We start from the raw sequence: 9,637 nt of genomic DNA on the forward strand, positions 1-9,637 counted from the left end.
AGTGCAACACGTTTTTCACAGGACTCTATGCAGTCTGTTTCCACACTAATTAAGAAGGTAAAGTAGCAACCAGGTGCTGGTAATCACCTTTAGATGATCAGAAGTTTCTGATATGTAATAATTATGTGTGTGTGTTTTATCACAGTGCCCAGGAGGAAAGACAAAAGCAATGAATCCTGGTAGAGTTATAAGGCCCTTTCAATAAAAAAAAGCAGATAAATAAATAAAATGAAGACATCTTTCATTCTACAGTGAGGAAGATTATTCACAAGTGGAAAACATTCAAGACAGCTGCAAATCTTCCCAGGAGTGGACACCAAGGCAAACTCATCTCGAGGTCAGACTGTGCAATGCTCAGAGAAACTGCAAAGAAAAAAAACACTACATCTCTCACTCTACAGACCTCAGATTCAGAGGGCCAGGAGTCAGACTGCTAGTGGCTGTAAGGCTATTTTTCTCAAATTTTTATGTCTTGATGATGACCAGAAAGTTTAATTGTCACATTAATAGATATAATGCAGCTCGATTACTGAAGCTGTGCATAAACTGGCAAACAAACAGATAGATGAAGACACCTTGTACAGAATATGAAGTAAGCAGAAGTGCTGGGTATCTTACCTGTGGAAAAACCTGTCTTCTTGTGACACTTAGTAAATTCAATGTTAAAGTAAGTGACCAGTGCGTGGATGTAGTCATTCCTCTGGATCTGCAGGCAAAAAGATGATGTGAAGGACAGGTCCTCAGGCTTTACTGTGTAGATGTCCACTTCCTGTAAAAGTAAAAATTATTTTTTTACATAAACAAATGACAAGTTTCTTATGTGAGTCATTACATTAAGTTCTCCCTTTCACTGTGATTCAAAGAAAAGTCTCAGAAGTGTGCTTTTAGAAATGTATATGAATTCTTTAATAGAGCGCTTTGCTCTTACCTTCACCGGACCTTTTATTTATTCACACAACAAGAAATTAAACCTACCAGTTTTAAAAGGCTGTAAAAAATAAATCTGCAATACAGCGAGGAGAAAAACGACCAACATTAAGATGGAGCCTACAGGAAAGCTTCCACTTGGGTGGCTGTAGCTCAGGAGGTAGAGCAGGTCACCTACTGATCAGAAGGTCGGTGGTTCAATCCCTGGCATCCCATGTCAAGTATCCTTGGGCAAGATATTAACCCCGACTTGCTCTCCGATGCATCCATATGACTGTGTGAGATTGGGTGAATGAGGCATGTTGTATAGAGTGCTTTGAGTGCTCTGTGAGAGTAGAAAAGCGCTATATAAGAATCAGTCCATTTACCTCCACAAGTAGAAGCCAGTAACCGCTGTGTAGGATAGACAAGAAGAAGGAGCTGTGCCCATACTTGTCATGATCCAAGTGTTGGGGATCATGTCATGCAAGGCTCTACAACCCAAGTCTATAAATGTCCCCTGATTCCAATCAATTTTACAAGGTCTCCCATATCATCCCAGTGAGTCATGCTAAGTGTGGAGCACGTTCCTCCTGATTCTGGTTTACTGTCAACATAAAGAATTATCTATGATTACTGCACAACATAGGAAAGCTTACCTGAAACCTGCTACCACAGCATAAACATGAAGGCATTTCACGTGGCATCAGTGCTAATAGATATTCACTGATGGCTTTGGTGCCAGATGCCACATTTGCTGCAGAGGAATGAGCCTTATGTTTGGTGACAATAAAACACTGCAACAATAATATCAGATTTCCCCGGCTGTCTTTAAAAAATAATTAATCCCATAAACACATTTACGAGATGTTTACTCTGGTCATGCAGTATAAACTTCTCAAAGTCACATTTCAAAGTTTAAGACAGCAATATACTGCATTGCAATGTTTATCCTCTAGCAATTACTCCTAAGGCAAAATAAACATTTTAAGAGCACCATCATACAGGTTGTTTTCTTCACGATCATACTTGCTAATGATGCTCCCCGAGTATCGTTACAGTAGTTTTCAGTCAAGGTTTAATAACACGGGGTCCTGTACGTGCTACTCCTCGGTTATACAACTTTAATGAGGTCAATCAGTAATTAATTTAAAGTCAACACAGTGACTTTGAATGGATTTGCATGTCTTTAAAAGGCCTTACACCATTAATACCACTCTTTTCAGTGTGGTATCAATGGTGTAAGGCCTTGATATAAAAACAATCCCAGAGGCAAAAAAACCCTATTCCCATCAGCCTCACACACTTTTTATCTCAAGGGCTGTCTGCCTAAGTCAGCTTATACAGAGGGGGAAAACTGAAACTAAAAAACTAAGCTGCAGTGATTTAAGTTACTGGAACTACTCATATGAACAACTAGTTTGCACAAGAAATATTGAACAGACCTTTGCTTTGATTAAAAAGACTAACACGCTTATAAACGCATGGCACAACACAGAAGAGCCACGTCAGCAGGACAAGACTCGGTTGTTCACCTGCATCTAAAGGACAAAGGTCACTCCTTCGAGGATGCCAATGTTCACATTTTGGACAGAGAAGACAGATCCATCCATTCAAGAAAGAGGAGTGAAAGAAGCCATCTATGTCCATCTTTGAACAGAGGCGGTGGCTTACGACACCAACTGTCTGCCATCTGGAATCCAGTTTTGAGATCCCTTCAGACACCATAAGGCCCAATCACATCCTGGGCCATTTGACCTCAGGAAGTCACATGATAGGGTGGCGCTAGGCTTCACCCAAAACCTTGGCTGATTGTGACCCACACCTGTTTTCACACCTTGGCTCATGTGATTAGGTAGAGCAGCGGTCCCCAACCTTTTTTGCGCCACGGACCGGTTTATTCCCGACAATATTTTCACGGACCGGCCTTTAAGGTGTCGCGGAAAAATACAACAAAATAAAACTAGTACCGGTATGATAACAAAATAACGCTGAAAACCGATAAAAACCCTGAAAAGCATACATTTCACACCTGAGCCTCAACTCTCGCGGCCCGGTACCAAACGACTCACGGACCGGTAGAGGATCATTAAGGGGTCCATGACTCTCTTGGCGGGACACTTCCATAGGGCTTAAATCTGGGACTCTACACCAATTGCTCTTAGAACTGAAGAAGCTTCTCGGATAAGAGTTGAAACGTCTTCAAGGAAACTTAAAGAAATCCAGATGCTTTTCTTTCTAAGCTATTTAGACTAGGATGAGCTGGATGACTGAGAACCTTCACAGAAAAGAAATCTCTCACTTTTTATTTTAAGTGAGTCACTCTTTTTGCTACTTGCAGTTGTCATCTTTCACTGCTCTCTGAGCTCAGCTTATTTTACCAATACTGGAGACTGCACTCCTGTAGTGGGTGCACTGCAATGCTCTATAATACATCGTCAGTTTGACTGGAAGCAGAAATTGTGCTGATAGTGCTGAAAATCATAGCATTTAGATTTCAAAACACCATGATACGTTATAATTCTCTGATACTCGCCATAGTCATATAGTTGCTATGGGACCATAGCAGCTTTGACTCTAGAAAGTTCTCAGATCACAGTATATGCTATATGGGCAAAAGTACTGGCCCACCTACATGTTACACCTTGGCAATGGAAACCATGGAACGATGCTCCTAGCACAGTTTTTGTGCTGATGTTAATGCCTGAGGAGGTCTGTCGCTCTTTAGTTAACATGTGCCTCAGCGCTCATCGATCTCTGCAAATTTTCTTTGTGGCTGAGTTGCTGTGGTTCCTAAATGCTTCCTTTTGTCAATAATTTCACAAACTAAAATTGTTGCAACAATTGCATCCTATTACAGTAACACATTCAAATTCACCGACCTCTTCAGAGCAATTATTTCTTTCACAAATGTCTGTAAGGGCAAATGGGATGCCTGCGTGGTAATAGGACTGAAAACAGCTGAACTCAAAGCGGTGAGGAAAGACTTGTAAGGTGACAAAAGTATGAGCTAAAAGGCGAACATGAAAGAGGCAACACTGAAATGAAGGTACAACCGCACAACAATATTCCACCGGGACAAAGGTGAGACAGGGCAGAGCCATCTAATCAAGGCCAGCGATAAGAAGGTCACTATGACAAGGAGCACAATCAGGGAGACTAGACAGACTGCTATTGGCATGCATGGCAGTGTGATCAGGCAAATAAACACAGAGGGAGCCACAGACAGAACATCGAGGTGGCACTCATAACAGCCCCGGTATGTTAGACAATACGTTTGCCAGTCAAACAATGTCATTGGGTAGTTAATCAGTAGTTAACGTGCAACCCTGGTGTGTTTTACCAGGTTAATTATGCCACAAACAGAACTGCTAAACTGCATTTCCAGAGCAAGAAATGAAATCTGAAGCTCAGAATTGGCATTAAACCCTTTTTATTGTTGCTTCAGTTAATAATCAGCAATGGCAGCGCTGCATATTGGCTGATCAGGCAGTGAACATTACCCATGAGCCAAAATATGATTCACTAACCTTGACCAGGCAGGAGTTGGTCACCACCTGTTTGGGGTCTACTACGTCCACCAGGGGTTCCTTCATGGCCACATTACGGATACACGTCATGTCAAAGCCATACACGTTCTCCCACCCTGGTAAATACAGCGTCACAAAATGATTTGTTATCACATTCTAAACATATTTAGAATTAATATTTTCTTCTGTTATATTTGCTCCAAGTTTCTATTTGGTTTATAGAGCCGGCAAAAGCCACAGGATATGTAAACATTTGGACTGAATATGAAAAAATAAATAAATAAAAATCTCTGGTTGGGGGCTTTGCTCGTCCCAGAATAGTCTCATCTAAGATCCTAGAGAGATATATCCTGACATTTTGGAATGATTTTCATTTTGACAGATGAAAGTCACATTGTATATGGCGATGAATTGTCAACACAAGCCCCTTGAACACAGGCAGCATTCTTTCCCTGAATATCCTCGTTGCGCAAGTGAAATTGGTGCATAAATTATTCACAAAGCACCTTAAGAGAGTGTGTGAGCAAACATCTCTGTTGTGGCCCAAGAGGCAGGGAAGAACTACTTGAACGCACTGAAATACTGGTGATAATGAACAGGTCACAAACCCCCGGGGGCTTTTGTAATGCTGTGTATTTGCATTTCCTGCTGCCCACTTAACTTACTCTGCAGCCCAGAGAAGCACTAATGACTGCAGGATGCTCTTAGAATGCTGGAGTGCTACAGAAAGGCACTTCCAACTGAGATAAAGGTCGTCTTTGGCTCCGTACCACTGGAAAAAGTTTGCCGTCAATATGTACACTTGTCTCAGCGTGACTTTGTGCATAGAGCACTTCAGAGCCACAGCGAGCTTAACTGAACTAGCCAGACATAAGAAGACCAATATGATATGATTGGCTAGATTTTATCTGGTGCACTGTGGTTGTATAATTTCCCAGATGTATGGAGGAGTGTGAGTAGGAGGCCTACTGACAATTGTGTTGTCATTTTGGGTTGTGCGCAGACTTTATGCTGCTTTATGTCCAGCAGCAATAAATCGCCCACAGTGCTCCTTGCAGGGTTTATACAGGGGATCATACAGAGATGGAGAGGCTTGTTGACTTATAATATCAATTATCACGCACAGTCTTGTACCTCAGGAATAGTTTAAAATTATTTGCAGAGCTGGAAAGGCTGTGTGTGTGTGCCCACAGTGGAGAGCAGAACGTGGGTGTGTTGATGGTGCTTTCTGCATCCATCCAGCAAGTCGTATTTCTGGTTACCCACGCTATGTACAGGACAAGTAAGTGGCAAAAACATGATTTTGGCAATAAACTGCACTTACAGTGTATTTTGAAGTCTTTGTACTGCCTGTCCTCTATGGCCACCACATACAGGGAGGCCCGGTCAGGAAACATTAATCCACCAGGTTTCTGGAAAAAAACCCAGAGATGAATTAGGATTGCATCGAAACTGCAAAACGTTTGACCAAAATAAAATAAAATTAACTGAAAACTAACATGTAGATCTTTTTTTAAAAATAAATAAATAAATAAATAATAATAATAATAATAAATGTTATTTATAAAGCACACTTAAAAACCAAGGGTATGCCAAGGTGCTTAACAAGTAACATAGAGAATAGAAGGAAGATAATAGAAATAGGACCAAAGCACAACAGGTACAGAGCAAACAAGAAATTAAATGAGCATAAAGGTGCATAATATAAAATCATAAAAGAAATATTAACTAGATGGAAAGGCAAGATTGAATATGTGGGTTTTTAGTTGTGATTTGAACAGTGCAATGGAATCAACCCGGGACTTCAGCCGAGATCTGTTAACAGCGAGTGCAGACAGCTGTGAGTGTTATTAGAAATGTAATCCTGAATCTGTTCAACTGTCCTAACATTTGAGAATATTATAATTCCAGCTTTATACTTTCTGTGTTTTATTACTTTAAACATTTTGTGTCGGTGGTGGTTGCTTGGTTTGGATTTCGTAGTTTCTGAGGTTCTTCTGTTGTTCCTCTGTGTAAAGTTGAGAGTTTTGTGTTTATTGTATTTTTTTAGATTCGTGCTTTGAATTTCAAAGTTCTGATTACATTGGAGTCTCTTGCTGATTTACTTTACGGCTTCTAGTCGTGAGTTTTAGTTTTGTTTCTGTTTCTGTCACACCTCCCTCCGTCTCAGACTGTATTGATGCCTCGGTCCTGTTTGTTTACTTGCCTCATACATCTTGTTTAGCGTTAGTATTCGTGTCTCCCTCGCTAATAAAACATTTTACTTTGAAGCGTCTTATGTGAGCTTCCTGTCTGTCTCCCCCTGACTTCACGATTGTTTTCACCTGTGTCCCTAATCTTCTCCTTTCCAGATCATCTGTTAATACTCCCTGTTGTGCTGCTGATATTTTCTTCAATGATCAACAGCTCGTGTTTATTTAACTCCATCTGCCTACGTGTTCTTCATAAGCGTATCAGGTATCTTGGTGACTTGTGTTGTTGTAGGATACACAAACGCACACAATCCAGACGCCTTACCAGCCACTTGTCTCTGGCAAAGATGACAGTGTTGAGCATGGATTCATAGAAGAGGCAGTAGCCCATCCATTCAGATATGATGATGTCAACTTTTTCAACAGGAAGCTCCACTTCCTCAACCTTGCCTTTGAAAACGGTGATAACTGAAACACACAAAACATTTTAAAACCGTAGTATAATAAAGTTTAAATGAATCTTTAAGTCTTTACAATAACATGTGGGAATTCTGGGGGCTAAAAAGTATAAGGTAAAGTATATTTTAGGGGACGTATGGAAGTTGTATTATTAGTTGTTTGTTACTTTTATTATTATTAAAATTATTCTTATTATTTTGCTGGGTGAAGGAATAGCTGCACCATCTGTTAAACCACTTCCTTTTTTTTTTTTTTTTTTTTCTTAAATGAAAACCACTGTTAAACCACTTCCAACAAAAACGTAGTTTATTACTAGTAATTTTAGAAAAGAAACTGTGAGTGGTGACACACCTGTTCATGCTTATAGGCTAACACAGCAACCATTGTGTTGTTATGAAAATGAAACCAGCTGGGGACTGCGGTGGAGGAGTCGATCTTCGCCCTGCCTGAGATTAGCTGACTTCAGCTTTGTTTGTTCTGCTTTGGAAAGAAGTGACTGAAGAGTTTCCCTGATTATACAGATGTCTTCACAATGACACGTCAACCCTGTTACTCCAACTGCTGATTGCTTATTTGCTTTCCAGAACTCAGTAAACACACCGATAACTCTTTTCTTCGGATACTTAAGGATACTTGTTATTCATAGGTTTAGAAATAAACGGGGCATTTGCTGACAGGGTGGTTTATAGCTCCATTATCTGGTAGGTGCAGAGTCAGGGGCTTGGCAGGAAATTTGACGCACAGCAGGTGCTCTGATCATAACATACACTTTGAAGTTACACAGGATTGAAGCATATTTCTGCTAATGAATACAAATGAGTCAGTGTAAAGAACAATGATGAAGGAATGTTTTAAAGTATACCTTCAACATACTCATCGTTATTATTATTCATCATACAATATTAAACCTAGCCTATTGGTACATGCAGTGTAATTACACTCTATTCACTCATCTATTCAAATCATTGAATTCAGGTGTTCCAATCACTTCCATGGCCACAGGCAGTGTTGGGGAGTAACGGAGTACATGTACCGCCGTTATGTATTTAAAATACAAAATATGAGTAACTGTATTCCGTTACAGTTACCGTTTAAAAAGGTGGTATTCAGAATACAGTTACTTTGTTGAAATAAATGGATTACACGGCGGTACTTTCCCGTTTCATATTGTCGCGGGTCAGGACTGTTTGGGTTTTGTTTGTTCTGTTGTTCCAGGCGGCAGCGTTACGGTTACCATGGTTACAGGGTGACGCTCTCTCTCTCTCTGCGACTGTGTGTTTCCTGGGTGAGCGCCTTTTTGTTGTTGTTGTTGTGCTAAGCTAACAGGCAGAATGTTACAGGCATCGCCCTAAAGAATGTAGCCTCATGGGCAGTGTAGTCCGTGCTGCAGGGAGAATGGACTGCCATACCCGTTATGAGTCTGTGAGCGCGAGGAGGGAGAAAAAGGGGAGTGGAAAACTACCAGTTGTTATCGAGCAAAAACGGGAGCTGGAAGCATGTAAATATAATAATAACCACTTCAGCCAAGAAGAGTGCCTGACGAGCCCAGTTGTAAGTAAGCTATTAAGACTCGACTGTACACCGTGTTCGTGTTTGTTCCATTGAAGAAGCCGTTCAACCCCTCTCTCTGTCTCTCGCTAGCAAATTTGACCCAGACAACAAAGTAAAGCTATTTACTCATCACGAACCCGACGTATTAGCCAGAGGTCCCTTTACCACGGTTCGGAGCCGCGGACCTTCAGTAATAGCAATAAATCTTTACATTTACTACATTACAAAATACATTTTGGGGCATGTATTCTGTAATCTGTAGTGGAATACATTTTAAAAGTAAACAAAATGTAATCAAATGGAAAAGTCCCTTTTTAAAACTTGTTTTATTAGTTTTAATCTTTTAACTTTATGCATCAAGCAAAAAATTTAATTATCTGCAACATTCTCTGACTGGAAGAAATTTGTTTAATATTTAAACCTATTTTCTGCACATTCCAGCTCATAATTTTTTTTTGAGTGTTTACACTCAGTCTTTCAAATAGATGCAAGTAAAACACAGCAGAAAATAAATAAAGTCAAAGACTCAGCGCTCCTTTTGCTCTAGTTTCACCTATAAAGCAGAAGTTGGGTAGGCGGAGGTTTACCGTGGTGCAGGTGTGCTGCGGTCAGTGGAAGAATCCGCGAGTTTCTCTGTGAATTTCCCATTATGTCGTTGCGCACTCGGTGCTTGCTTGGAAGTTTAGGGGTTTTTTTCGCTGTAAAAAGACGTTTTCTTCCCACGCACAACGGACACTAATGGTTTTGTCACTTTTTATGGAATCAAACTCAAAGTAAGGTCAGTACTACCCAGGATGTGAGTGGGCGTTAAGGCGTCTGGGAAGTTTTGAGATCCCTTCCCAGACGCCTTAACGCCCACTCACATCCTGGGCCATCTGATCTCAGGAATTCGCATGATAAGGTGGGGCCAGGTTTCACAATGAACTCACCCGAAACTCTGGCTGATTGGGACCCACACCCAATTTGACACCTTGGCTCAGGTGATTAGAGGATCATCAG

At 40.7% G+C, this 9,637-nt stretch overlaps 1 protein-coding gene across 1 annotated transcript in view; it reads right to left on the reverse strand.

Annotated features, from left to right (window-relative positions):
• LOC102199940 (protein arginine N-methyltransferase 8-B) overlaps positions 1 to 9,637 on the reverse strand; it is a 29,587-nt gene that overhangs the window by 5,075 nt on the left and 14,875 nt on the right. Inside the window, exons 5-8 of the mRNA XM_005734801.1 lie at positions 6,954 to 7,096; positions 5,761 to 5,848; positions 4,437 to 4,552; positions 619 to 769 (exon numbers count right to left, since the gene is read on the reverse strand). Of these exons, the coding sequence (XP_005734858.1) occupies positions 619 to 769; positions 4,437 to 4,552; positions 5,761 to 5,848; positions 6,954 to 7,096 (498 nt within the window). The remainder of the gene's footprint in view (positions 1 to 618; positions 770 to 4,436; positions 4,553 to 5,760; positions 5,849 to 6,953; positions 7,097 to 9,637) is intronic.

This window comes from Pundamilia nyererei, unplaced genomic scaffold (assembly GCF_000239375.1).
Source record: "Pundamilia nyererei isolate P.nyererei 1_Seehausen unplaced genomic scaffold, PunNye1.0 scaffold00060, whole genome shotgun sequence".
Classification (NCBI taxonomy): domain Eukaryota; kingdom Metazoa; phylum Chordata; class Actinopteri; order Cichliformes; family Cichlidae; genus Pundamilia; species Pundamilia nyererei.